The 26984-nt window shown below is 60.8% G+C and overlaps 4 protein-coding genes across 4 annotated transcripts; 2 read left to right on the plus strand and 2 right to left on the minus strand.

The window, feature by feature from the left end:
* Positions 1 to 641: 641 nt before the first annotated feature.
* Positions 642 to 8937, minus strand: STXBP2 (syntaxin binding protein 2). Its single transcript, XM_022557427.3, has 19 exons — positions 8845 to 8937; positions 7527 to 7576; positions 7167 to 7248; positions 6654 to 6730; positions 6449 to 6527; positions 6259 to 6362; positions 5698 to 5846; positions 5441 to 5525; positions 5223 to 5353; positions 5024 to 5131; positions 4680 to 4737; positions 4466 to 4531; positions 4290 to 4370; positions 3723 to 3861; positions 3127 to 3236; positions 2225 to 2320; positions 1391 to 1476; positions 1117 to 1274; positions 642 to 793 (listed from the first exon to the last, which is right to left on the minus strand). The coding sequence occupies exons 1-19, from the start codon at positions 8879 to 8881 to the stop codon at positions 708 to 710; spliced, it is 1782 nt and encodes a 593-aa protein (XP_022413135.1). The 5' UTR covers positions 8882 to 8937; the 3' UTR covers positions 642 to 707.
* Positions 8938 to 13378: 4441 nt separating this feature from the next.
* On the plus strand, positions 13379 to 15271 carry PCP2 (Purkinje cell protein 2). Its single transcript, XM_089905533.1, has 4 exons — positions 13379 to 13441; positions 14003 to 14135; positions 14362 to 14486; positions 15091 to 15271. Exons 1-4 carry the CDS (start codon positions 13394 to 13396, stop codon positions 15208 to 15210), a joined length of 426 nt encoding a protein of 141 aa, XP_089761659.1. The 5' UTR covers positions 13379 to 13393; the 3' UTR covers positions 15211 to 15271.
* Positions 15265 to 16675, minus strand: PET100 (PET100 cytochrome c oxidase chaperone). The gene is made up of 4 exons (XM_022557521.3): positions 16580 to 16675; positions 15914 to 16000; positions 15730 to 15762; positions 15265 to 15424 (listed from the first exon to the last, which is right to left on the minus strand). The coding sequence occupies exons 1-4, from the start codon at positions 16604 to 16606 to the stop codon at positions 15341 to 15343; spliced, it is 231 nt and encodes a 76-aa protein (XP_022413229.1). The 5' UTR covers positions 16607 to 16675; the 3' UTR covers positions 15265 to 15340.
* A 188-nt stretch (positions 16676 to 16863) lies between these two features.
* Positions 16864 to 26886, plus strand: XAB2 (XPA binding protein 2). Its single transcript, XM_089905531.1, has 19 exons — positions 16864 to 16964; positions 18068 to 18216; positions 18520 to 18643; positions 18877 to 19074; positions 20480 to 20614; positions 20694 to 20858; positions 22139 to 22283; positions 22755 to 22906; positions 22993 to 23112; positions 23206 to 23337; positions 23442 to 23573; positions 23677 to 23790; positions 25037 to 25199; positions 25314 to 25504; positions 25725 to 25847; positions 25932 to 26103; positions 26316 to 26445; positions 26577 to 26680; positions 26775 to 26886. Exons 1-19 carry the CDS (start codon positions 16914 to 16916, stop codon positions 26834 to 26836), a joined length of 2562 nt encoding a protein of 853 aa, XP_089761657.1. The 5' UTR covers positions 16864 to 16913; the 3' UTR covers positions 26837 to 26886.
* Positions 26887 to 26984: the final 98 nt, after the last annotated feature.

A 26984-nucleotide genomic window follows, 5' to 3' on the forward strand; every position in this document is an offset into this window, starting at 1 on the left:
TGTGGCACTTTGTTATGGCAGCCTTCGCAAACTAACACACCCAATGAAGGGTCTGATAAGTCCTGCAGTTAGGAGCCCCTGTGAACAGCCTGAAGAAAGTGGGGGCGGGGAGGAGGATAAGCAGGGAGAGTTCTCTCTGGGGTGGGAACTGGGCATTGTTTGCTGTGTTCCTCACACAAATGCAGATTCTGATCCTAGGAGCCTGAGAAGACCCCTGGCCTTGTGTGGCCCCAGGCCCCACTGAGACAGTTCCTGAAGGGCTGAGGGTGCTGGGATACAGGGCCCATTCTGCTTGTTAACACTACTGCTGATGGTCCCATCGGAGCAGCCGAGATAACCCTAGTACCAGTAGAGGGGCAGCTGCTGTCATTTTCCGGTGCCGTCAGCTTTCGGCGCCATTTCACCTCCTCTGTAAAGCCACTGCTGTCATTGGCCCCCGTGTTTTTGGAAGGGGGACCCAAGAAGTTGGCCAAAACCTAGCAGCTGGTAGATCTTGGAGCCAATATTCAAATTAGAGCTTGGGATGCCCTCTGGAAGGACAACAGGATGGGGTGGGGCCTGAGGCACAGGTCAGGGAATGGGACCCAAGGGTGGCAGTCCTCGTCTAGCTCCCATGGAAAGAAAGTGAGGTGGGTGCCAGCTGGCAGAAACATGGGAGTTTATTTCTCTGAAAAGGGCAGGGGGCAGGTCAGGCAGGGGCGGGAGGGTCAGGGCAGGGAAATGTCCTCCAGCTTCTGGTCCAGCGTCTTGAGGTCATCCAGGAAGCGGGTCGGGGTGAGGATGTGTGAGGAGCCTGGGCAGGAGGATGGGGTTGGGGGAGTGGCCTCGGACCCTGACACCCCCCAGGTGGGGTGCTCGGGAAACCAGGCCCTGACCCTAAGGCCTCAGAAGGCTCACCCCTCGGAGAGAGAGGGGTCCACTCCTAGGTGACCCCTTCCCTGGGAAGCCAAGCCCTAGCCCCTCAGGTATCCGGTATCCTCTCACCCAGGCCCTGTGGAGGCTCTAGGCTTTGGGCACCCAGAAGGCATGCAGCTGTCAGTCCCCCAGGGACCCACACACACAGGGGCAGGCTCTCGACCCCACACCAGCCAAGGGGTCCCAGTCCTGGCCACTCACCAATAAGTACCTCCCACTTGCCATCAGTGGCCCTGGTCACCTCATAGGCGGCCCGCATCTCTGACATGGCCACGCCGCCCATGATGTAGACGATAAGCCGGGGCCCTGCCCGTGCCTCCACGCCCGTCTTGTTCTTGTGCCAGTGGCCGAAGCGGGCGCTGTCCGGGGAAGACAGGGAAAGGTCAGTCTCAACAGCAGACCGCCACCCCCATACCCAAGCCTCACCTCCCACAGGCCTGGGCACAGCTGGGGCGGGGGCATCCCTGGGCCTCACCTGACAGCAGCCTGGGAGCTGGGCATGGGTGCAGGGTCAGACACAAAGGGCCACAGCTTCTGGTCCAGCCGGTCCTCCACGGCATCCTGGGGCCAGAGGAGGAGGCTGAAGAGAGGGGCCCGGGCGACGGGGCGCACGGCCTGGAGCCCCCTCCATAGGGTGTGTTCATGGGCCAAGATCCTGGCAGACAGGAGCTACCATCTGTGTCTCCAGCCCCTTGGCGATCCAGGACTCTGGGCCCCTAACTTCTTAAGGACCCTGCTCCTCCTCAGCTCCTCAGGGACCCAGAAGTGTGGACCCACAGACCCTTGGGAACCCAGGATCCTGAGCTCCCTGCCCCTCAGGTACCCAGGAGTCTCAGCATGCAGAGTCCATGGGGATACGGGGGCCAAGGTCACTGGTCTCCAAGCAGGCGGAGGTGCCCGGACTCCACACAGACGGCAGGAAGCCAGGAAACCAGGTCCCTGGCCTGGTCCTTTGTGTTGCTGCTACTTTTGGTTCCCAGAATGGGCAGGGACTGGCATGGGGAGGACAAAGGGGGACCCAGGGGGCTTTCTGGGGGGCAGGGGCGAATAGAGGGGGACAGAGGAGGGGACCAGCAGGTGGAGAGGAAATGAAGCTCCCCTATGAGGGACCCCTCTGACACCCCACTTCCTCCAGTGTGGGCTTGGGATTGCCCCCATGACAGCGCAAATCGGATGCCACAGGGATGCCCATAATGAAGGATTTCCCCTTAAGCCTGGGGGCTTAGGACGGTGATCAGGAAGAGGGCTGAGCGTTGCCTGGATAGGGGCAGGGGGTGGGGGTCAGGCCCCAACCCCCCAGCAGCGGTACCTCCATCACATCCTTGATGATCGGGGTCCAGCGGGACAGCTGATAGGTGGGCTCTGAGCGCTCCCTCCGCTCCAGCCGGCTTGTGGTCCCACAGCCCTACAGGCGGGGCGGGCCGGGGTCAGTGGGGGAATCAGGGAGAAGGAAGCGGGTCATAAATGGGGCTGGGGGCTTGTCGGACTTGGGAAGGTTGCAGACAAAGATGGAGAAAGGGGACAGAGAACCAGAGAGAAAGATAGAAGGAGGGAGGGAGACAGAGAGAGAGAGAGAGACGCAGAGAGAGCGAGTAAGGGAAAATGAGAGAGGGAGGAAGAAATACAGAGGCAGTGAGACAAAGATGCGGCAAACAGAAAGATCAGGACTAAGAGAGAAAGATGGAGACAGATGTGGGAGGACACAGAAGCAAGGGAACTGAGAAGTGGTGGACAGGGCGACAGATGGGCGCCTGGGAGAGAGACGGAGGACCAACCGGCAAGGGGAGAACATGAGAGATGCGCGTGGCCAGAGGCGGAGGCAGGGTCAGGGGAAGCGGAATGTGTGGAGATCGGAGCACAGGAAGCTGCCATGTGTGTCCCGCCCAGGTCGGTGGCCCTCAGACCTCTGGGAGCCCAGGGTCAACTGTGTGCTCCATGCTGGTGACCCGGCTATCCGCCCCCGGGACTCGGACCACATGGACTGGGGCTCTGACTATGCCTTGCCCGCACTGTTTCTCCTATGACCACCGAGGCTGGGGACAGCCCTGGTGCCCCCCGGTCCCCAGACCCCACTCAAGCCTCCTGTCCTCCAAGAACCACATCATGCCCTGCGTATCCCTGCCCTGGTCACTGCCCTCTGACTCAGTGCCCGCTCCCCAGGCGGCCCCACCCCCATATCCGCCTCCCCCCGCAGTCTCTGACCCAGCATACCCCGGGGTTGGTGACCGTGCCCCCCAGCTGCTCCAGGTTCTGGATGAGGCTGCTGTGCGCCTGCACGTTGGCGTGCTGGATCAGCTTGGCCAGGTTCTCCTCGCTCACACCTGGAGGAGGCCGATGGGCGCGCTGACGTGGATGGGATGCTCACGGGGTTCCGGGGGAGGGGAGGGTGGGGGGACAGAGGTGGCCATGCACACTTCTGGGTTGAGGGGCTTGCGGTGGGGTGAGGAGGTGCCAGAACCATGACAGGAGCAGCCTACAGTTCAGAGACCCTCGGGACCAGGGGAGCCACCCAGGCTGGCGCGGGGGGGTTCCTGATGTTAGAATTCTGGATGCAAATCCCAGAGGGGGTAGTAGACTGGGGGATCCTCTGGAATCAGTTGAGGGGGCCAAATTTGGAGACGTCATAGATTTGCAGGCTCTCCATGCCAACGGAGGCCAATGGAAGGAGGCCCAGGGTCCACAGGGGTATCTGTGGGGTTTGGGGGCATCCCGAGGGCAGGGCAACTGTGGGGTTTAGAGAGTCCCAGGATCACTGGAGACTGCGGTGAGTGGCGGTATACCAAGGCCCCCCCTTGCCCCCTACCCACCATTCCGTAGAAGAATGTAGAGCAATAGAACCCGGATCTTGTCGTAGGCTGGCACTGCGGCGTCCAGAAGCACTGGCACGATCAGCTTCATGGCGTCCTTGATCTTCTCGCCCTCTGCGTCAGAGCCCATGGCTAAGTCCTGTGGGGCATGGGGGTCAGCCACTATGTGGGGTGACGGGGCGGGGCAGGACCATCCCAGGGGGCTCGGCAAGACCTTTGGGCTTCATTTCATCTGACCACCAGGTCTCTGAAGGTTCTACACGTGTTCGCAGAGAGGCCCCACCCCTCGCACACGCCCGTCCTCTCCATAGGCTCCACCCCCTCGCAGCCCCAGCCTCTTCCCCACGGGCCCCACCCCTCACACAGGCCACACCTCTCCATAGGCCCCGCCCCTTACCCTGATCCTACCTTTCCACGGGCCTGGCACCCCCACAAGCCATACTCTACCCCAGAAAACGCCCCTTCACAGGCCCCGCCTCCCTCACAGGCCCCGCCTCCCCACAGACCCCGCCCCCCACGCCCAGCCTCCCCTCCACAGACCCCACCCCTGCCCTGGGCTCACCCTACCTGCTCCACACTGCACAGCTTCTCCACACAGCCCTTGAAGTGCTTCATGCAGTCATCGGCTAAATGCAGGTGCGTAGAATACTGAGGGGCAGAGGTGGGAATTGGGGTAACAGAGGTGAGCCAGGGTGGAGACGGGGTGGCAGTTGGAGGGGGGCAGGTTCCCCACCCCCGCTCACCTTGTTCAGCTCCTTCTGGTACTGTGGCAACTTTTTCAGGATGTGGGACAGGTCTTTGATGTTGGCCTGGGGACAGGAAGGAGCGTGAGCCAGGCCCTGCCTACCGGAGGCGCCTGCTGCAGGCTAGGGATCCAGACTGAGGCCCCGCCCCCATCTTTGGGGGGGAGGGGCGTTCCTCCCAAGCTGCCCACCCTGACACAGGCCCACACCCTACCTTGTCTGTGGTCAGCCTCTTGCTCTCACAGAATGTCTTCAGGAGCTCCGTGACCTTCCTGGCAGTGAGAGTGGGCAGGGGGCAGGATGGGGACGGGTGCCAAGACCGTAGTTTGACGGCAGAGTTGGGGGGCATTGCACGGCCAGGGGATGGGAGCCAGGAGACACAGGCCAAGTGCGAGCCCACACTGGGGACGCACCGGGGAGGCCAGCGGAGGGGTATGGCTCGTGGGGGAGCGCTCACCCACAGCGGGAGGCCATGTACCCGGTCCACAGAGGGGTGGGAGGGGGTGGGGACCGCGTGCGGAAGGGCCCATACCCCCGGCGCCCACCACGTGCCCGTACTTGGACACATCTGCGATGTGCATGTGCCGCAGGTCCACCCACAGGTCATCGTCCTCGTCCAGCAGCACGGCCTTCTCCCGGGCCTCGCTGAGCCCCGTGGTCTCATACCTGGGGGAGCGGGAGACATGAGCGTCGGGCGCACTGGCTGAGGACCCAGGTCCGCAGTGATGGCAGACGGCAAGTCCCGGGGTCCACCCACCTGTACGTGTCCTGCTCGATGTCCAGCAGGTCATAGGCCATGGCCTGGAAGGTGAGCTCGTGCAACAGTGGGGACACGGGGTCGGCCGCCCGGTCCATGATGAGTAGCTGTGAGCGACTTTTCTCAGGGCCCTGGGGTGGAGGGGGTGGGCAGGGATGAGGACATTGACCCTGACCCTGGCTGGGCCCTCCCCCCACCTCCCCAGAAAGCCCCCTCACCTCGCCCAGACTGGGAGTGTCTGCCTTGAAGGCGTTCAGCTTGGCTAGGACTGCGTGGGCCAGCTGGGCCGTGTCCTCTGGGCCCCTGGGGATGGGGTGGGCAGATGTGGGGGGGGGGCTCAGGGCGTGGGGTTGGGGAGGGCCAGGCGCAGACTGGGGGTCGGGGATGGGGTTAGGGACCAGGGTGAGGACTGGGGCTGGGGTTGGAAACAGGATGGGGTCAAGGTCAGAGGGTGGCATCCAGGTGGGGTTCCCACTTGTGGTAGCGGATGGCCGGGTACTCTTGCAGTGTGGCGCACAGGGTGGCGATCTGCTGGGCCAACGCTTCGAGCTGCCGTGCCCGCTCGCTGGCACGGAAGGGGCAGTAGAGATTGTAGGTGCTGTGCGGGGCATCCAAGGAGAACACCTGGGAGGGCACAGAGCCGCCGCTGGAGATGTAGCCTTGCCCAACTCCAGCAGCCGCCATCTGCCACTCCCTGGGGCTTCCTCTGGTCTCTGGAGCCTGCTCTGCCATCTAGGAGGCAGGCCTGGGGCAGCCCCCAACTCCTGTCTAGAGAAGGAGGTGGAGAAATACCTCAGTCCCCTCCAACTTGGGACGACGCTGAGGTGAGCTCTATGCTGCCCCCTGCCGTTACCCAGTGGGACAGTACTCCGGGTGCCACAGCGCTAGGAGCTCATTCCGCCCGGTGTTGGCTCCTTTGCTTTCTGATTCAGTGTCCCCTTTACTTGTATCGGTGCCTGTTTCTGAGGGAACCTGGGACGTTTCTTGGCTTTGGTGACAGACCCCCACCCCTTCCCAGGACTAGGCTGGGCTGTACCTGAGCCTCGTACGGGAGGAAGGCAAGGTGGATCTCTTTCAGCGTCTTCACCACCTTCGCCAGCCGGGAGCGGCCCAGCTCACAGAACAGGGGCTCGGGGCAGGCTGGGGTGGGCAAGAGGGGGCATCAGGCCAGGGCAGCCCACACACCCCTCGCCCTGACCCCCACCCCACTGGCTCTCCTCACTCACTGTCGGTGAAGAAGATGTGTGCCGCTTTGTAGGTGAAGGTCGGGGTCCCCTGGAAGTCTGCGATCAGGGCCTGCACCGACTGAGGAATGCGGATCACTCTCCAGGCATGGCCCCTAGACTGACCATCCCCTGCCCCAGCCTCCAGCCAGCTGCCTGTCCCCCATACACTGCAGACATGCGCGCACACACCCGCCCACATAGGCACCTTCTCCGTGGGGCTCAGCAGATAAATGGCCTCCAGACTGGGGATGGGTTCTCGCCGTTTGTTGATGTCCTCCACAACTAGTAGGAACAGAGGAAGGGGCACATGATGGCAGTGGGGCCAGGGCACATGGGGAGTCTCTGACTCAGGGAGCTGGACACTTGGGAAGGAGGGTCAGATCCTGGAGTGAAGCAGGGGGACTGCACTCCCTAAGGGTCCAAAGCAGGAGGTGCACACCCATGGGTCACACGGCTAAGAGCTACATGGGCAGGGTCCTGCACATTCGGGGGTCACATAGTCATACCCCTTGGGGATCGCCCATAGAAAGTTATCCATTCTGGACGTCACGCACTGAGAGTCCTACATGGGGTTCCACATACAGGGGCTGCACAGCCATGGGCTCCCAAATCAGGGCTGTCTGTGCAGTAAGCTGCATATTTGGGAGTTCTGGAGAATTTGAGGGGATCCCACACTCAGGTCCCATCTGGGCAGCATGGGGTGGGAGTGTCCACTCACTGGTGATGCCCTCAGCCAGGATGTCTGACATCTTGCAGCAGGACGACAAGATGCGCATACTCGGGTGGTCCATGATGAGCACCTGTCCAGATGGATGGACAGATGGACCGGCGGACAGACAAGAGGGTGGGAGAGGCTGAACCTGTCCCTGAGGAGGGGCTGGGGCAGTGGGCAGGCCTGACAGCTTCAAGAGCTGGTTGAACATGAGGACCCAGGACCCCATCCCCAACCCACCGCATCCCAGACTGGCCCACCTTACCCCACCTCTGTGGACCAGCAACCTCCTTAAGGAGTTGGAGGGAGTCCCACATTCAGGGCCCCCCACATGGGTTTGGACAAGGCATTCTGTCTCACCCCTACCTTCCACTCCCCATCCTTCTTGACGCTCCGAATGACTCCGCTCAAAATTTCTGCGGGGAAGTGAGGGACAGGCTCAGGATGCCAGGTCCTCTGGCCCCACCGTGCCCCCAAACCTTCTGGGTCCCGGGCTGGACCTCCATCTGAACTCACGTTTATTCCTCCCCCCAGTCCTGTGAGGTAGCTCCTAGTCACCCCCAATTTATAGACAGGGCCACTGAGGTTCAGGGAAGAGAAGTAAGTTGCATAAGCACCCTCGCACTTAAGTGGCGAGTGCCTGAGGCATAAGTAGCCACTGGATAACTATGCTTTAGATAAACGAATAACTAGAAAGCCAAGACTCACATAACAGGTCTACCTGCCTCCAGAGCTGGGCTCTCAGCCTCCCTATCTGCTACTCAAGTACTCCTGGCCTGTATATTTCAGCCACACCCTCATTCGACCTCCATCAGTTTCCCCTGGACCAGAACACAGGACCCCTGGATCCCTGGTCTGAAGCATGCCTGGCTGTGGTCATCCCATTACCCAACATCCAGCCTCAGTTTCCTCATCTGTATAATGGAATCAGCGATTCTCCTATCTCCCCATTAACTCCTATGTAGGAGACTCCTTTTTCAGTTGGGGTTTTGGGGGTTTGAGCCACACTGGTCCCTGCCTAGTGGAGGGAGTGGATAGGCAGCCCCGCCCGGCAAGAGTGTCGTGTCCACAGTTATCATGACGGCCAGGGCGGAAGGAGCCGCTGAGGCCGGAACTACCGGAGGTGGGGGAGGGGGCGACCTCCACCCCTCCCCCAAGAACCCAGCCTGCGGGGCCTGGATGCCTGGGTCCTCTAGCTGCATTGGGCTCTTAGCGACCGGGCAAGGAGGAAGGCGTCCCCCACCCATGGACCTGGATAGGGGTCCGGACGCGTCGCCTGAGCACTCTCACCACCTGGGGTCGCTGACCAGCGCACCCAGGCCCGGACCCCGTCCGCACCAGGGGCCCCAAGAGTCCAGCTCGCCGGACTTTGCCCGGCTGAGATCCGGGAGTCTGGATGTCCAGCTGTGCCCTCCCCCCGCTGGCACCCTAGGGGGCCCAGGAGTCCCTGCCCAGCGCCTGTCTACGCCACCCTTAGTCTGATTCCTTTAGGTCCCCGGAGTTCTGTCTCCCAACTTTGTTCCGCTCCCTCAAGGGAGAAACGGGACATCCAGCTGAGGCCAAGTCCCCGTCCGCCCCCTCGAGCGTCAGGTGCTCGACGCCCAGCCAGGCCCCCAACTCCCCGCCGCCTGGGTCCCAGAGTCCGTGCGCACCCGGCCCCCCGCCCCCAGGGGGCGGCACTCACTCTCCCCCACCACCGCCTTCAGCCCCGAGGGCGCCATCTTCCCCTAGGGGCGCCGCCGCTTCCGGGTCTGTCCCAAGGTGGGGGCGTGGCCCTGAACGTCATCCACGTGGACTCCGCCCCGCGGGGCCTGGCTCCCGCCCCCTGCGCACCTGGCCCCGCCCCGCCGTCGGTTTTCAGAGAGGATGCTGGGTTCAGTGTGGAGCCGACCCGCGAATGAGTCCACGCAGACGCGCATCAAGTCGCCGGACGACGCACTCACAGACGTGAGCTCAGACACACTTCCCTAGCTTGTGTGCAGCGAGAAAGTGGGATCGCAAGGCAGTAATAACCTCTTCATCTTCCCCAGGCACAGCTCCACCCTGCCCGAAGTTTCTCTTTGTCTGAAAGATACTGTGTGCTCACCCGGAGCCGCGGGGCCACAAACCCGTGCCCCACTTATCTAATGTACCCGAGTTTAGCAGCAGCAGCGGGCTTAGGCAACACTTGATAAACTGAGGAGGAGGCCTGGAGGGATGGTTGAAGCTAAGCCTGTACCTACTGTGTGCTAGGGACCCGTGCCAGGTTCTCAGTCGATCCTGCCAGAGACCCTGACGGGAGATGCGGGATAGACAATGAAACAGGGGCTGGGCCGGACCCTTGTCCAAGGCCACGTGATGAGTAGGCCTATTGCAATCTAAAACACGAGTCTGTCCCGGGAGGTATGCTGGTCATGGCCTTGCTGATACGCACGTGGATTCAGTGGCATGCTCAACGGCTTGCGTACTCTCTCTCTCTCTCTCTTTCTCTCTCTCTCTCACACACACACACACACACACACACACCTCAATTCACGCTCGACTAGAAATTTCAGGGCCTGCCCCTGCTGTGCACCAGCAAAGGGCTGACACCTTGTCATGCAAAGGGCCCAGTTCAGCAGCACCTCATCCTTTAAATGAGGATTTAAAGTGTGACACACGTGTGTGAATGCAGAGTCCTAGGCTGGTTCAGTCCCGAACCCATGCTTTTATTTGGCCATGTTTCTTAAGAGTCGGCCGGGTGCCAGGTCCTCTGCCACTTTCATGGGACAGGCATGGGACTGACCACAGTGAATAAGACCAGAAAGCCTGCCAGGCAGCACTTAAAGTTGAATGGAGGAGGAGGGGATAGAAAATAATCGGTTATGCAGTGACCTGATAACAAGTGCCACGATGGGGGGCGCTTTATTGAGGGTGGTGCCAGAGGGGTACCCTATGGGTGTGGCCTTTAGGCTTAACCCTGAATGACATCAGGGAGCAACCATGCAGAGAGAAGGGAGGGATGAGCTCAGAGGAGTGGCTGGAGTGAGGTGAGGTTGGAGGGGCTACGGAGGCCAGACCTCTGTGGGACGTGGTAGGACTAACCCGATTTGCCTTGGATTGAGGGGTTCACAGGACCCAGGACTTTCAGTGCTAAAACTGGGACAGTCCTGGGCAAACCAGGATGGCTGTTCTATGTAGGAGTTTGGGGTTTTCTTTCCTTTTTCCTTTTCCTTATTTCTTTCTCTTTCTCTTTCTTGCTCACCTTCTCTTTCTCTCTCCCCCTCCCTCCCATCCTCTCCTTTTCTCTCTTTCTTTCATAGTTTTATTGCAATATAATTCACATACCATACAATTTGATCACTGAGAGCATACAATTTAATGGCTTTTAGCATATTCACAGTTGTGTATCCATCACCAATTTTGTTTTGTTAAATTTATTTTATTGACGTATAGTTGATATACAATGTTAATTTCTGCTGTACAGCAAAGTGATTCTGAGAATATACATATACGTGTATATATATTTTTTTAATTAATTATTTATTTTTGGCTGCGTTGGGTCTTCCTTGCTGCGCGCAGGCTTTCTCTAGTTGCAGCGAGTGGGGGGCTACTCTTCATTGCCGTGCACGGGCTTCTCATTGCGGTGGCCTCTTGTTGCAGAGCAGGGCTCTGGGCATACTGGCTTCAGTAGTTGTGGCTCATGGGCTCAGTAGTTGTGGCTCGCAGGCTCTAGAGCACAGGCTCAGTAGCTGTGGCTCACGGACTTAGTTGCCCCATGGCATGTGGGATCTTCCTGGAGCAGGGCTCAAACCCGTGTCCCCTGCATTGGCAGGCAGATTCTTAACCACTGTGCCACCAGGGGAGTCCCTATGTATGTATTCTTTTCCATATGGTTTATCACAGGATATTGAATATAGTTCCCTGTGCTGTACAGTAGAACTTTGTTGTTTATCCATTCTATGTATAATAGTTTGCATCTGCTAATCCCAAACTCCCAATCCATCCCCCATTCTCCCCTCTTGGCAACCACAAGTCAGTTCTCTATGTCTGTGAGTCCGTTTTTGTTTTGTAGATAAGTTCATTTGTGTCATATTTTAGATTCCACATAAAAATATCATATGGTGTTTGTCTTTCTCTTTCTGACTTACTTCACTTAGTATGATAATCTCTAGGTCCATCCATGTTGCTGCAAACGGCAGTTTCATTCTTTCTCATGACTAATATTCCATTGTATATATTTACCACATCTTCTTTATCCATTCCTCTGTCAACGGATATTTAGATTGCTTCCATGTCTTGACTATTGTAAACAATGCTGCAATGAACACTGGGTATATCTTTTCATGTATCTTTTCAAATTATAGTTTTGTCTGGGTATATGCCCAGGAGTGGGATTGCTGGATCATAATGTAGTTCTATTTTTTAGTTTTTTGAGGAACCTCCACACTGTTTTCCATAGTGGCTGCACCAATTTACATCCCCATCAATGGTGTAGGAGGGTTCCCTTTTCTCCACACCCTCATTAGCATTTGTTATTTGTAGATTTTTAAATGATGGACGGCATAACCAGTCAAGTTTAGAACATTCCCATGATCCCAAGGTGCTCGGGTTTTCTCCTGAGGACAGTGGGGGCCAAGAGAGAGTTCTGAGCAGGGGAAGGAGGGGACCCTTGCAGCTCCTGGGAGGAAGGATAGATTGCAGGGGCAAAGGAGGGAGCTGGGAGACCCTGAGGAAGCTGGGACCACCTCTAGCTTCTCAGCCTGTCCCCTGGTGGTGAGGCTCTGTAGGGTCTGCCGCCTCTCATTTTACTCAGTGAGGGTGACCAAGGTCTTCTGCTGTTATGGGCGCAAGGCTGCCCACAGAACAGAAAAGTGTGTTGAAGTCCTAACCCCCAGAACCTTAGAACGTGCCCTTATTTGGAAATAGGGTTTCTGCAGGTGCAATTAGTAAAGATGAGGTCGTGCTGCAGGAGGGTGAATCCCTAAAGCAACGTGACTGGTGTCCATGTCTTATGACAGCCACGTGAAGGACACAAGGGGGACATCTGTGACAACAGAGGCAGAGACTGAAGTCCTGCTGCTACAAGCCAAGGGACACCAAGGACTGCCGGCAGCCACAAGAACCCAGGGAGAGGCAAGGAAAGACCCTCTCTTCCATGCTACAGGAGTATAGCCCTGCCAACACCTCGATTCTGTACTTCCGGCCTCCAGAGCTGTATGACAATAAACGTCTGTTGCTCTAAGCTACCCAGTTTGGGACACTTTGTTAAGGCAGCCTGGGAAACTAATATGTCCGGGGAGGAGCAGGACATCACGTTGGCATCCGGGTCTTGGGGCCATGGAGAGGGTGTGAATGGGGGCTCCGGATGGTGGAGGGCTGCCTGGAGAGGAGGACCAAGCTTTTCAATTGATCAGAGGTGATGAGAGCGTGGCCCGTGTATTCCGAGAAGAAACTTTAACTGGTTTCCAGAAAGGCATCCTGGGGATGGGGTGGGGTGCATGTGGGATCCTCCCAGCATCCTCCTCTCCTGGGGCACTGAGGGAGAGCCATAGCTGCTCAGCGGAGGGGGCAGGCACCTTCCTCCCCAGGAGTCTAGCCTCCAGTTCCTAGGCGGGGCTGGGGGGAAAGATCAGAGGAGACAGACCAACCTGGCATTGGCGGTGGGGAGACAGGAGCTACCAGACCTTCCTGTTCTGGGAGTAGGGGGTGGGCAACCAGACCAGGGGACAGTGAGTAGAGAGGAAGGGTGGCCAGGTGACAGAGGCCAGCCGGTGGTGCCTCAGGGGTCCTCGGGCCCAGCTTCCCCTCCTCCCACCACCTGCGGATGGCAACTGCCTTTCTGGCAGATATCGGTGGGCAAGCTGGGTAGCTTCAGACCTCACCTCGGCTGCCCTATGACCCTGTCCTCTCCCTATGGGACCAAGCCAGCCCAAGCTCCCCACTGTGGGGGCGCTGCTTTGGCCGACTGCTGCACCCCACCTGAGAGTCCCTGGGGCCCAGCGAGTCCTGCTGGGCCAACAATGTCCGAACCCAGGTCACCCTGCCTCCTGCCCCCCACGGCAGCCCTGGCCTCACGCTGCAAAAACGATTATCTGGATCATCTTTATGGAGCTTAAGCTTGGGTGGGAGCAGATGGGGCGTGAGCTGGGGATTTGGGGCTGGGTATCCACTCCCCGCCACATCTCAGTCTCTTAAAAAGCCTTCTCTGGCACGGGGCCAGGGCAGAGGCCAGTGGAGAGGTGGACAGGACCCAGGGGAGGGGAGCAGGGACAATGATGGACCAGGAAGAGGAGGATGGGGGCTCGGCCTCCTGCGACAAGGTGAGCAGGCCCCGCCCCACCCACCACCAACTCAAGGACCCGTGAATGACAAGGCTAATGAGTTTGTAGGGCACCTAATTAGCAAGTGAGTCTCCTGGGACCCCCGACCCAGTTGCTGCCCAAGAAGGTGCTGGTGGGCGGGAGGGTCCGAGTGCCTAACCCAGCCCCAGGGCAGAGGTCAGGGCTCTTAGTGCTGACCCCCTGTGAGGTGAGGGATGCTGGGACTCAGGAGCTGTCAGGGGGACGTTCCCCTGGCTCGTGTCCCAGCCCCCGGGCCACCCCGCCGTCAGGCCCCAATCTAGGACGGTGGACCTCTCCCTTGGGGCAGCACCACGTGACATGGCACTGCTGGTGTGGCCCCTGGGGCGGGGGCCGGGATTGAGGAGACTCATGTCTCATTTGGAGCAGCTCTGCAGAGCAGCACATCGGCGGGCACCATGGTGAGAGCCACAGAAGGGGCAGGGCAGGCCCGGGGGTCGGGGGGAAGCTGGCCGGCCAGGAGGGGAGTTGAGGGCTCCTCCAGCTGAGGGGCCGGCCGGACTGAGTGTGTGTGCCCCCCAGGCGGCCTCCCCAGACCAGGAGGGCTTCTTCAACCTGCTGAGCCACGTGCAGGGCGGCCGGATGGAGGAGCAGCGCTGCTCACTGCAGGCGGGGCCGGGCCCAGCCTCCCAGGGCCGTGAGAGCGGGCAGGGAGGTGTGCGGAAGTGGGCGTGATGGGGGGGTGTGAATGGGGCAAGTGCCCATCTGGGGGACCAGTGGGCAAGGGTCTGAGAAAGTGAGCAGGCAAGTGGGGACAGAGATGCCTGCGGGTTGGGGGCAGATGTGAGCATGCTTCCTGGAGAATGTGATTGGGGGTGGAGGGATGGGTTGGGGGCCTCCATCCGGGCTGAGTTCTTCCCCACGGCCTCTGCTTCATGCAGAGAGCGGCCCTGCACCCGAGATGGACAGTCTCATGGACATGGTGGCCAGTACCCAGGGCCGCCGCATGGATGACCAGCGTGTGACAGTCAGCGCCTTGCCTGGCTTCCAGCCCCTGGGCCCCAAGGTAGGTGATGTTCTGCCAGGGCTGAGGAGAGACCAGCCACACTGATCCCTCTAACCCTGCCTCCCACCCCCACCCCTGTCCACCATCTGCCCCTGGGGATGAGCACCTGGTAGGAGCACCCACCCTGCGTACTTGCCAGGCACAAGACCCCGGCCCATCCAATACCCCAGTTCAGAGGTAGGACAAAGGCCCAGACAGGGCTGGGAAGAGATCAAGGTCGCAGGGGGCGTGTTAAAGTCAGAGCTGTGGCCAGAACTTGTGGCTCCCGCTCCCAAGTCTGAGAACTTCAAGGAGGCGAGAGAGAATAGACCCACTCCTGGGAAGACACCTTGAGGGTGGAGAGCATGCGAGCTCATGCCCAGGACACATCCAGACACCCATGTGTCCATGTCACACGTACTCACCCACAGCTTGGCTTCTGATCAAGATCCCAGGGACGTCCCCAAGACCCACCAGCTCCCAAATACCACCCTAAATGTTGAGTAACTGAGGAGTGGAGAAGCTCAGGGATGGTGGGGCAGATGGGGGGAGGTGGGACTCCGGTTGCCACCTGCACCGGCCAGCACTGCCCTTGGCCCTCTGGCTGACCCCTCTGCATCCACAGGATGGAGTGCAGAAACGAGCCGGGACCCTCAGCCCCCAACCCCTCCTCACCCCTCAGGACCCGACTGCACTCAGCTTCCGTCGAAACAGCAGCCCCCAGCCCCAGACACAAGCCCCGTGAGGGCCTGAGGCATCCTGGGCCCCACTTGGCCCCCCAAAGCAGACAATAAAACACTTCCACGAGCAACGAAGAACCGTGTATGTGTGTCATTCTGTGGGTGGAGAGGCAGGGATTCAGGCACTTGGAGGCCTCAGGACCTCTGCTGGGCAGCACGAAGGAGCTTTTCCTCCCGCTGCTTCCGTATCCTTTCTTTGAATTCTTCTAGCTCTTGGCGCTGGGTAAGGGAGTGGGATGGGAAGGAAGGAGGGGCGTACACACCTCAGGGCCTGGACCTCTTTCTCAGCACCCCTCCCTTTAATCCCCCAGACCACCACTTCACAGTTCAGTGACTACACTGGAAGCCTGTGCCAATTATAACCCAGGTCCAAGTGGGATTAGCTTCAACCTTCAGGGAGAGGGCAATAAGGAAATCACATGTCCCTCCATTCTCGGTTCCCTGTCCATGACTGAGGGTCCCATGATGGCCACAGGAACCCACGTTCCTCCCTCCTCCGGTGGGAGGAAAAGGAGGTTGCTTACCTTGTCTTCCTTCTCAGGGGGCCACAGCTCCCTCTGTAGGGACAAAGTCACAGCTGGATACACAAGCCAGGAGCCTCCAGAGCCCCACACCCAGGGCAGGGTTGGCTCAGGGGAGGCAGACACTGGTCCCCATCAGGTTGGTGCCCCATAACCTCCCCCACCCCCGGAATGAACCTGTGCCCACCTTGCGCTGTATGACATAGTCCTCAAACCACTCGGCCTGATTGGCAATCCAGAACATAGCCACAGGGAAGGTGAGGTAGATGGTCATCTGGAAGGGCAGGGGTGAGATAAGAAGAGCCAGGAGTCACCCCCACCACCCCCAAACTGTGCAGAGGCTGCTTAGAGCCTAGAGGACCATCCCCTGACAGAGACCAGTGGTGCTTCCCCACGCCCCCAGAACCCCAAAACTCCCATCAAGGGTACAGAAGCCATACACCTTAAAGTCTAGCCTCCATAATCCAAGAGCCCCCTCCAAAAGCCCCCTTCGAGTCCGGGAGACTCCCTCTCAAAGAAACACACACACACACACACACACACACACACACACACACACACAGTCGCCCCAGGAACAGAAAAGCTCGTACTACAGTAAAGGCATCTCTTTGAGATCTCATTATCCCACCCCCTCCCCAGATCACCCTTCTCAGAAGGCTTTCCTCACACGAGCCCTCCCAGAGCCCCGAACCCTGTGCCCCCTTCTCTAGGGTTCCAACCGTAAAGGTCCCTATCAAATCTCAGGAGCTTTCGCTCCAGAGCGCCCTCTCTCAGAGGTCCCCCTTTTCAGAGCCTCCTCCTCAACCAGGAAGACCCCGCGCCCAGGCCTGCAACCGCTCCATTGCTCACTGACCCGAAACACCTCCAGCTTCACCCCCATCTCGCTCTTCTCAGGCTTCAAAGCCGCTTCCGCCCAAAGCCAACCATCCAGCAAGACAGCAGCCCATTGGGAGTCCGAGGGTCCCACTGCTGAACCTGATTGGTCCGATGAGCTTCGTGATGACGTCATATTCGGGCGCTTCTTCTCTGCTTCCGGTAGCTGGGCGTCTACGTGAAAGTCAACAACGCAGGGCGCGCAATCGGGAAGGGTTCAACCAATAGGAAATGGGCCTGGTTCGAGGGGGTGGGCCTTCAGCCGGAGACGTCATTATAACGCGACTCCTGCGCGTACCTGGAGTGCCAGAAAAATGGTGGTGACGGCGCGCCTCTCGAGGCCCGAGCGGCCGGATCTTGTCTTCGTGAGTCCGCGGCGGCCCCGGGGGTGGCCTGCCTGGGGGCACTGGGGCTTAGATGCCTCAGGAGATTCGGGCATGGCAGCCCGGGGGATCTAGGCCAAAGTTATGCCGGTCTGAGGGCAGGAGTACCCTTACGGGCCAGAGACCGGATCATGATGTACGGACCAGGCTGGTCAGGAGCAGAGGTCTGGTGCTAGAGCCCAGGTGACCTGAGCAAAGAGCAGGTGGTTGAAGTTAAGGGCCTGGCGTCCCGGGCCTGGGGCGGAAATGGGAGTGGGCGAGAAAGGAGACTCGCGTAGCTCAATCTTGAGAGGCCTGGTGTTTGAAGTAAAGGGATGACGACCAGTCCAGGTCTCTGGTTTCAGTGGTAAAATCTTGGTGTCTTGGGTAACGGTCTAGGTTTGGTCCTGAGCGTTATAGTTTCTGTGATAAGGGCATGGTGTCTGGACCGGGAGAACCCTGGAATCAGAAGTAAAGACCGGGTGATGTGGAGCTGATCAGGCGATGGCCCGTGGACTCCTGAAGAGTCAAAGGCTTGGTGTTTGAAGTAGAAGCCTGGTATCTTCACTAGATTCTTGGTGTCTCGAGTTAAAGGCTAGGCATCTTGTACACACCTTTCTTTCTGAGATAAGGGTCTAGCTTCCGAGTTCTGGGGCAGAGTTGAGCTGGACTCTGGCTAGTGGGGTCCTGAGGTGCCAAACGTCTCGTGTCTGGGAAGAGCCATGTTGTGAGGAGGTGACACTTGACGTCTAGGGCAGAGGCCTGGCGTCGGACCAGGGTCTTGGTGGCAAAAGAGTCTGGTGGTCTGGGCCAGAGTGGATAGCTTGATTAGGAAGGCCAAAAGAGTGATGTCTGGGTGACAGTCTCATATCTGGCCTAGAACGCTGTGACCAAGGAGTCTGACGGTCTGGGTCAGATTGTAGGCAGTAGTATTCTGAAGGGTCTGGACCAGATTCCTGGTATCTGGGTGTCTGGTGACCGGGCTCCCGATGGTGAGGATTGTGGGATCTGGGACCTGGGGAGGGGTCTGGAGTTTGGAGTGGAGTGGTGCTGCGCGCAGGCTCTGAGAACAGGTCTGTCTTCTCCCTGTACCCCGGCCCTGGCAGGAGGAGGAGGACCTCCCCTATGAGGAGGAAATCATGCGGAACCAGTTCTCCGTCAAATGCTGGCTCCGCTACATTGAGTTTAAGCAGGGTGCCCCGAAGCCCAGACTCAATCAGCTCTATGAGCGGGCACTGAAGCTGCTGCCCTGCAGGTGAGATTGGTTGCAGCTGCCCTGCCTGCCCCAGCCCCACACCCACCCCACCTTATCCAATCACCCCAGAACTTGCTAGTAGGTCCCACGTGACTGCTATGTGTTGTGTCGCCGAATATACATCCCCTGATCAGTGAGCACACCTTCCCTGACGTCCCGGCCATTCCCCCATCGCAGAGACTTGTCACCCCTCCCTGGGCCCCTTCTCCCAGCACTTGTCTCGTGGGGCAGAGTGAAGGGTCCCGAGGTCCATAAAGCTGACCAATCACTGTCTGCCCCTCCCCTCTCCCCCCACCCCCCCAGCTACAAACTCTGGTACCGCTACCTGAAGGCACGCCGGGCACAGGTGAAGCATCGCTGTGTGACCGACCCTGCCTACGAAGATGTCAACAACTGCCACGAGAGGGCCTTTGTGTTCATGCACAAGGTGGGGAGGGGGCCTGGCTGGGCCAGGGGATGAGTGGGGAGGTGGGGCTCAGAGTCCACGGAGGTGGACAGAGCAGGGGGTTGGAGTCCTGTGGCCTCTGTGCACTCAGGGTTGAGCAAGACTTGGTTCCAGGGGGACGGGACTTCCGGGTCCTGCTGCAATGGACATCTGGTGTCTTTATGGCCTGGTGGTGGTGCTGGCAGCTCAGACCCTGCCTCTCCCCGCACCTCCAGATGCCCCGGCTGTGGCTAGATTACTGCCAGTTCCTGATGGACCAGGGACGCGTCACACACACGCGCCGCACTTTTGACCGTGCCCTCCGAGCGTTGCCCATCACACAGCACTCTCGTATTTGGCCCTTGTACCTGCGCTTCCTGCGCTCACACCCCCTGCCTGAGACCGCTGTGCGGGGCTACCGGCGCTTCCTCAAGGTAAGCCCCTCAGAGGGCGAGATGGGGCCAGGCTCAGGCAGGTGGGCCGGTTCCCCCAGGTCAAGACTTTCCGGAAACCGGCTCGTTGGGACACTGTCTGCCCTAACAGACAGAATATGGGAACAAGGTTTCTTAAGACAGGGTTTTGTTTGTGAGTTCTGTGTTTAATCTCCAGACAGTTTGCTAGTAAGCATGTCAGGTATTAAGACAGGTGCCGGGGACAGTGTGGCTAAGACAGTTGCTGCCTCCATGGAGTTTTCAGTCTAACTTTGCAGACAGATACATATTACCTGACCCCATAAATCAGAGTAAAACTGCAACCACGGAGGGGCAGGGAATAGGAGATAAACGACTAGGGAAACAAATAACAGGCAGGGCTGAGAGTCGAGGTGCAAATAGTGGGGAGGCACTGTGTGGTTTTCCTGAACTTATAACGTCTCTTACGCGTCTTGAAATGCTTAGCGTGGTGCTGTTTAGGGGCTTGTGATGAAAGCAGGTCTTGGCCTGTGCAGGCTGGACCACTGATGCCTAAGCTCAGTCAGGAGTGAGACTGGACCACTGGGGCCCAGGCTGGACCAGCCAGGACTGAGACTGGACCACTGGGGCGCAGGCTGGACCAGTCAGGACTGAGACTGGACCACTGGGGCGCAGGCTGGACCAGTCAGGACTGAGACTGGACCACTGGGGCGCAGGCTGGACCAGTCAGGACGGAGACTGGACCACTGGGGCGCAGGCTGGACCAGTCAGGACTGAGACTGGACCACTGGGGCGCAGGCTGGACCAGTCAGGACTGAGACTGGACCACTGGGGCCCAGGCTGGACCAGTCAGGACTGAGACTGGACCACTGGGGCCCAGGCTGGACCAGTCAGGACCGAGACTGGACCACTGGGGCCCAGGCTGGACCAGTCAGGACTGAGACTGGACCACTGGGGCCCAGGCTGGACCACTCAGGACTGAGACTGGACCACTGGGGCCCAGGCTGGACCAGTCAGGACTGAGACTGGACCACTGGGGCCCAGGCTGGACCAGTCAGGACCGAGACTGGACCACTGGGGCACAGGCTGGACCAGTCAGGACTGAGACTGGACCACTGGGGCGCAGGCTGGACCAGTCAGGACTGAGACTGGACCAGTCAGGGCCCAGGCTGGACCAGTCAGGGCTGGGGGTGGACCAGTGAGGCCCAGGCTGGAACAGTGAGGCTCAGGCTGGACCAGTCAGGGCCCAGTCAGGGCTGGAGCTGGACCAGTGAGGCCCAGGCTGAACAGGTGTGGCTATGACTGGGTGTGCGGGGCGAGCTCTTGTCCGGGACAGTGGTGGGTGGCTGACAGAAAGCCCAGAGTGGGAGGGGCACGGTGGCACGGCCCTGTGGCCCCACTGACAGCTGGCGGGTGGACGGGTGCCCAGCTGAGCCCCGAGAGTGCCGAGGAGTACATTGAGTACCTCAAGTCGAGTGACCGGCTGGACGAGGCCGCACAGCGCCTGGCCACCGTGGTGAACGACGAGCGCTTCGTGTCCAAGGCCGGCAAGTCCAACTACCAGGTGGGCCCCGGGGCGACGGCTGGGCGGGAGGGCTCGCCCCCTCAGGGACAAGGCTGACGCTCCTTCCCATGCCTTGCAGCTGTGGCACGAGCTCTGCGACCTCATCTCCCAGAACCCAGACAAGGTGCAGTCTCTCAGTGTGGACGCCATCATCCGCGGGGGCCTCACCCGCTTCACCGACCAGCTGGGCAAGCTCTGGTGCTCGCTGGCCGACTACTACATCCGCAGCGGCCACTTCGAGAAGGTGCTTGAGCACGTGGGGCTCCGGGAGTGGGGTGGGGTCTCCCTCCAGCACGTAGTATTGGGGGGTGCCTGAGGACACGCGTGTGAGCAGAAGACGTGCACGTGGACCGCTTTTGCCTTTCTGAAGGTGGGGAGAGGCAGGCATCATGGCCCTGCCGGCGAGTGCACCCACCTCAGGCCAGCCAGACCTGGATCTCTCTGCTCTGGCCTTGGACCTGCTTCAGCTTGGGTGTCCTCATTTGCAAAATGAGAGCGACAGTCACTTCCTTGCCTACTGGGACTCGGGCACCGAGCGGGTGTCCGGCGTGAGGGTCCCTCCCGAGGTGTTGGTGTTTCTGTCAGTGTCCACATCGGCTGTTCTCCTCATCGGGCCATGGAGTGGCGAGCTTGGGGCCGGGGTGGGGGGCGGGGTGTGGAGCTCTGAGAGGTCCCCAGAGGGGCTGGCTTGGGACTGGCTGGGGAGGGGGGCGCCGGGGGGAGCAGAGTGGGAAGGAGGAGCTGGAGGGGGCTCAGAGGGAGTGGTGAAGGACTAGGGAAGGGGGGTCCTGCAGGCTGAGGAGGGGCCGGCTGTGTCCTGCTGTGGGGAGCCGCCAGCCAGCCAGCCGTGAGCAGGACATAGGCCTGACCAGGTGTGTGTATTACAAAGACCCTTCAGGCTGACACTTTGAGTGAAGCGCACAGGCCGAGGCCGGCAGCAGGAGACGGGCCAGGAGGCTGCTGGAGCCAGCGGCCAGGCAGAGGCAGAGGGGCAGGATCAGCCAGGGCCAGGGGTAGAGCGACGGGCCCGCCCTTGGTGGGGATGCGCCTCGCCCACGCCAGCACTTTCCTTTCATGCTGCCCTCGGGGGTTGGTGTGGGGGGTGACGGGGAGAATGTGAGCTGCAGAAGGGGGTCGGGCAGGCGTGAGGGGTACTTTGTAGCAACGATTGAGCACTCCGTGGCAGGCTGAGGTTAGGGTCCCTGCAGGGTGGCTGGTCACCTATTGGGTCTCACTGGGGCCAGACTCTTTATGCGTCTCACTCGAGCCCCGCAGTGACTCTGCGTGAGGGGCTGTCACTGTTGGTTTACTGCTGAGGAGCTGGGGCCTCCAGCTCACTCTGGCAGAGGACGGGAGGGGAGCTCCGACCACGGCCGTGCGCTGACGGAGCTGGGCAGGCCCGGGGAAGGCCCTGCGGGGGTTCCGATTTGGGACTGGTGCCAAGGGCGGTGCTGCCGGATGCCCTGTGTGCATGCGGTGGGCACACGTGCCTCTCCCCTGCCAGCACTTTCCCCATCCCCACAGGCTCGGGACGTGTACGAGGAGGCCATCCGGACCGTGATGACCGTGCGGGACTTCACCCAGGTGTTCGACAGCTATGCCCAGTTCGAGGAGAGCATGATTGCGGCGAAGATGGAGACGGCCTCGGAGCTGGGGCGGGAGGAGGAAGGTGAGCAGCAGGGGTGGACCGCAGGGCTCGGAGGGGTCCCGAGTGGCTGGGTCAGGGGAGGTGTGGGGCTTGGGGTCAGAGGCCAGCAGGGAGGGAGTCTGAATGGGCGCTGCGGGTGGGATCTCGGCGGGTAGCCAGGACTGGGAACACATCTCAGTGGGGCTTGGGCCGGCCACTGGTGGGAAGGGAGAGCTGGCTGGACAGCAGGCGTGGGGAGGGGGGCCTGGGCCAGAGCTTGGCAGGGAAGAAGGGCTGGGAGGAATGGTGGGGATTGGAGGGAGTTCCAGAGTAGCTTGGCCCCAGGGCAAGTGTGAGGTCAGGGTGGCCCTGGGGCAGCTCAGGGAGGGAGTGCCCGGATGGACAGTGTGGGGGAGCTGGGGGCTGAAGGGAGAGAGACCTGAGAGACGGAGGTGGCCGGGGGCCGCGTGCTGAGGCCTCCCCCCCACTCCCGGCTTTTCCCACGGGTCCCAGACGACGTGGACCTGGAGCTGCGCCTGGCTCGCTTTGAGCAGCTCATCAGCCGGCGGCCCCTGCTCCTCAACAGCGTCCTGCTGCGCCAGAACCCGCACCACGTGCACGAGTGGCACAAGCGCGTGGCCCTGCACGAGGGCCGCCCGAGGGAGGTACGTGGCGGCCCCGCCCCCTGTCCCCAGGCCCCGCCTTCCCCGACCAGGGCCCTGCCCAGCCTGACCCAACTCCTCCTGCCCAGATCATTAACACGTACACGGAGGCCGTGCAGACTGTGGACCCCTTCAAGGCCACCGGCAAGCCCCACACCCTGTGGGTTTCGTTCGCCAAGTTTTACGAGGACAACGGGCAGCTGGATGACGTGAGTGCCGTGTTGCGAGTACTTACAGGTCCTCCGCCCAGCGCCCACAGGCGGGCGGGCGGGGTCTCAGATTGGCCTCTGCCCGCCCCACAGGCCCGCGTCATCCTGGAGAAAGCCACCAAGGTGAGCTTCAAGCAGGTGGACGACCTGGCCAGCGTGTGGTGCGAGTGTGGCGAGCTGGAGCTCCGGCACGAGAACTACGACCAGGCCTTGCGGCTGCTGCGAGTAAACACAAGCCCGGGTTGGGAGGGGGTGGGGGAGCCTCAGGTTGTGTGATCTGGTCCTGGACACCCCCCGCGGCTTTCCCCCTGCTGGCGCTGCCCGTGCAGAAGGCGACGGCGCTGCCCGCCCGCCGCGCCGAGTACTTCGACGGCTCGGAGCCCGTGCAGAACCGCGTATACAAGTCTCTGAAGGTGTGGTCAATGCTGGCCGACCTGGAGGAGAGCCTCGGCACCTTCCAGGTGAGCCGCCAGGATGGGATGGGGGCGTGGGATGGGACACGCCCCGCGGGGGGCCGCTGACTCCACCCCCGGGACATGCTCTGACCGGCCCCCTGCCCCACAGTCCACCAAAGCCGTCTATGACCGCATCCTGGACCTGCGCATCGCCACACCCCAAATCGTCATCAACTACGCCATGTTCCTGGAGGAGCACAAGTACTTTGAAGAGAGCTTCAAGGTGAGGGGGCCCCGGACGGCATTGTCCCCTACCCGGGCTGCCATCACCGCCGACTGGGAGGCTTAAACAACAGAGATGTGTTTTCTCAGTCCTGAAGGTCGGAAGCCCGAGATCAAGGTGTCGGCAGGGCTGGTTTCCTCTGAGGCCCCTCTCCTTGGCTTGTAGAGGCTGCCTTCTCACTGTGTCTTCACGTGGACACCTTTTTGTGTGTTTTTGGTGTTCCTCCTGTGCCCAGCTCTGCTTTTGTGAGGCTGTCAGTTGTATTGGAATGAAATTTACCCTAATCTCTCTTTTTTTTTAAATTTATTTATTTTTGGCTGTGTTGGGTCTTCGTTGCTGCATGCGGGCTTTCTCTAGTTGCGGCGAGCGGGGGCTGCTCTTTGTTGTGGTGCGCGGGCTTCTCATTGCGGTGGCTTCTCTTGTTGTGGAGCATGGGCTCTAGGCGCGTGGGCTTCAGTAGCTGTGGCTCGCGGGCTCAGTAGTCGTGGCGCACAGGCTTAGCTGATCTGCGGCACGTGGGATCTTCCTGGACCAGGGCTCAAACCCGTGTCCCCTGCATTGGCAGGTGGATTCTTAACCACTGTGCCACCAGGGAAGTCCTCTCTGTTTAACTTAGTTGCTTCTTTAAAGATCTTATCTCAGAACACAGTCTTGTTCTGAGGTACAGGGAGTTAGGATTTCAACTTGAATTTGGGGGGGACACAGGTCAGCCTGTCACAGGCACGGAGTTCTGCCTGTGTGTGCGGGGGTGCGCCTGCCTTGCTGCTCAGGCGATGGGTTTTAGGCACGTGGGGTGTTTTCCATGTGCACGTGTACGTGTGGCGGGGCTTTGCCCCACTGTCTGAGGTTTTGTCGTGTACAAGTGGAGACTGTGAACATACATGGATGGGGAAATCATACACGCGTGCGAGTGCCCCTTCTGCCTGAGTGGCAGGCCCCGCCCCTCTGCCTGGGTGGTGAACCTTCTTCCGGGACACCGGGCTCCAGTGTTTGCAAGCTGAGGTTCCACCCTCCTCTTCAGCCATAAAGTCACTGACTGATCCTAGTGAGCCCTAGTCCAGCTCTGTCTTTGGGGTCCTTGCAGTCTGTCCAGGGAGACAGGCAGCGCACAGACACTCTTGGCTGGGCTTTGATTGCATGATCACAGGGAGAAGTGGGATGGGGAGAGGTGGGCAGACAAGGGGCCTACTTGCTGAGCCCTAAGGAGTCTCCCCCTGCGGACTCACACGACTCCCCCCCGGGGTAGGCGTACGAGCGCGGCATCTCGCTGTTCAAGTGGCCCAACGTGTCCGACATCTGGAGTACCTACCTGACCAAGTTCATCGCCCGCTACGGGGGCCAGAAGCTGGAACGGGCACGGGACCTGTTTGAGCAGGCACTGGATGGCTGCCCTCCCAAATACGCAAAGAGTGAGGAGGGTCAGGTGGGCTCGGTGGGGTGGCGGGGGTTGGAGGGGGCATCACGGGCCCAGCCACTGACCTCTGACCCGCCCCCCCCCCCCCCCCCGCTGCATCCTGTCACAGCCCTGTACCTGCTGTACGCGCAGCTGGAGGAGGAGTGGGGCTTGGCCCGGCACGCCATGGCCGTGTATGAGCGCGCCACCAGGGCCGTGGAGCCCGCCCAGCAATACGACATGTTCAACATCTACATCAAGCGGGCGGCCGAGATCTACGGGGTCACCCACACCCGCAGCATCTATCAGAAGGCCATCGAGGTGCCCGCCGCAGGGGGTGGGGTGCAGAGCTGGGGCTAGAGAGGGGGAACAAGGGGTCCTGTAGGCAGGGTATCCGAGCGAGCCTGTGTGCGGCATCTGTGGGGAGGCCCGCCCGCCCAGGGGCCGGCCTGGTGTGCTGGGAACCACCAGGGCTCCCCCAGAGGGGCGGCCCCCTCCGCCTCACATCCCACCCTCCCTGATCCCTCCCGACCCCGCCCAGGTGCTGTCAGACGAGCACGCCCGGGAGATGTGCCTGCGGTTCGCGGACATGGAGTGCAAGCTCGGGGAGATCGACCGCGCCCGGGCCATCTACAGCTTCTGCTCGCAGATCTGTGACCCCCGGGTAGGGACGGGCCCCGGGCCCGTGGGTGTGGGAGTCTGCGGCTGAGCCAGCCGGCTCATGTCCCCCGGCCCTGCCCCTCTGCAGACGACCGGGGCCTTCTGGCAGACGTGGAAGGACTTCGAGGTCCGGCACGGCAACGAGGACACCATCCGGGAGATGCTGCGGATCCGCCGCAGCGTGCAGGCCACGTACAACACTCAGGTCAACTTCATGGCCTCCCAGATGCTCAAGGTGACGGGCAGCGCCACGGGCACTGGTGAGCAGCTGTGGCCCAGTGGTGGTCTCCCGGGTCTGGGAGCATCAGGGTCTCCTCTGCCTCCCCTGCCTCAGGCTGGGAGCTCCTCGAGGGCCAGGGCCTCAGGCCCAGGTCGGGGGGCGCCCAGCAGCACTCAGACCGAGGCAGGCACCTAAGGCCGTGGTTGAGGACAGCTTGCCCACGGCATCTGACCCCCACGCTTCCCCCCGCAGTGTCCGACCTGGCCCCTGGGCAGAGCGGCATGGACGACATGAAACTGCTGGAACAGCGGGCCGAGCAGCTGGCGGCGGAGGCTGAGCAGGACCAGCCCTCACGGGCCCAGAGCAAGATCCTGTTTGTGAGGTGAGGGCGGGGCGGTGGAGCCGAGCTGGGAGCCGGCCAGCTCTGCAGGAGGGGAGGGGCAGGGAGGTTGGGGGGCTGCTGGGCCCAGCTGAGCAGTGTGGCCCCCTCCCCCGGCCGCCTGCCTTCCCCAGGAGTGACGCCTCCCGGGAGGAGCTGGCCCAGCTGGCCCAGCAGGCCAACCCGGAGGAGATCGAGCTGGGCGAGGACGAGGACGAGATGGACCTGGAGCCCAACGGTAAGAGGCCGGCTGGCCAGGCGGGCTGGTGGGCGGAGGCGGGGGCGGGACCCCCACCTGGAAGGTGACTGCGTCCTCCTCGCCCCACCTCCAGAGGTGCGCCTGGAGCAGCAGAGCGTGCCGGCCGCCGTGTTCGGGAGCCTGAAGGAAGACTGACTCCCATCCCCTACCCCCCCGCCGCTCCCCCAGTGAAGCTTGTGTTTGGACGTTCTGGTCTGAGCCTCCTTCCTCCCCGACTTCTCCTACTGCCTCGGTGCCCCTGGGGACTGCCAGCTCAGTGCCGCCCTGCCCCCCACCCCACCCC

The sequence above is a fragment of the Delphinapterus leucas genome, unplaced genomic scaffold (assembly GCF_059928025.1).
Source record: "Delphinapterus leucas isolate spDelLeu-1000000601 "Yukka" unplaced genomic scaffold, BTC_Dleu_Yukka2 spDelLeu_asBTCV2_sq25, whole genome shotgun sequence".
NCBI classification, from domain to species: Eukaryota; Metazoa; Chordata; class Mammalia; order Artiodactyla; family Monodontidae; genus Delphinapterus; species Delphinapterus leucas.

Coding starts and splice junctions, on each gene's coding strand:
- STXBP2 (XM_022557427.3), bottom strand. CDS start 8,881: ATGGCGCCCTCGGGGCTGAAGGCGGTGGTGGGGGAGA. Junction 4,532..4,679: donor AGAGGCTGACCACAGACAAG/GTAGGGTGTGGG, acceptor TCCTGTCCCCAG/GCCAACATCAAAGACCTGTC. Junction 3,237..3,722: donor CTACATTCTTCTACGGAATG/GTGGGTAGGGGG, acceptor GGCCTCCTCCAG/GTGTGAGCGAGGAGAACCTG.
- PCP2 (XM_089905533.1), top strand. CDS start 13,394: ATGATGGACCAGGAAGAGGAGGATGGGGGCTCGGCCTCCTGCGACAAG. Junction 14,136..14,361: donor CCGTGAGAGCGGGCAGGGAG/GTGTGCGGAAGT, acceptor TGCTTCATGCAG/AGAGCGGCCCTGCACCCGAG. Junction 14,487..15,090: donor TCCAGCCCCTGGGCCCCAAG/GTAGGTGATGTT, acceptor CTGCATCCACAG/GATGGAGTGCAGAAACGAGC.
- PET100 (XM_022557521.3), bottom strand. CDS start 16,606: ATGGGGGTGAAGCTGGAGGTGTTTCGG. Junction 16,001..16,579: donor TGAAGCTGGAGGTGTTTCGG/GTCAGTGAGCAA, acceptor CTGCCCTTCCAG/ATGACCATCTACCTCACCTT. Junction 15,763..15,913: donor ACTATGTCATACAGCGCAAG/GTGGGCACAGGT, acceptor TTGTCCCTACAG/AGGGAGCTGTGGCCCCCTGA.
- XAB2 (XM_089905531.1), top strand. CDS start 16,914: ATGGTGGTGACGGCGCGCCTCTCGAGGCCCGAGCGGCCGGATCTTGTC. Junction 16,965..18,067: donor AGCGGCCGGATCTTGTCTTC/GTGAGTCCGCGG, acceptor CGGCCCTGGCAG/GAGGAGGAGGACCTCCCCTA. Junction 22,907..22,992: donor ACGAGGGCCGCCCGAGGGAG/GTACGTGGCGGC, acceptor CCTCCTGCCCAG/ATCATTAACACGTACACGGA.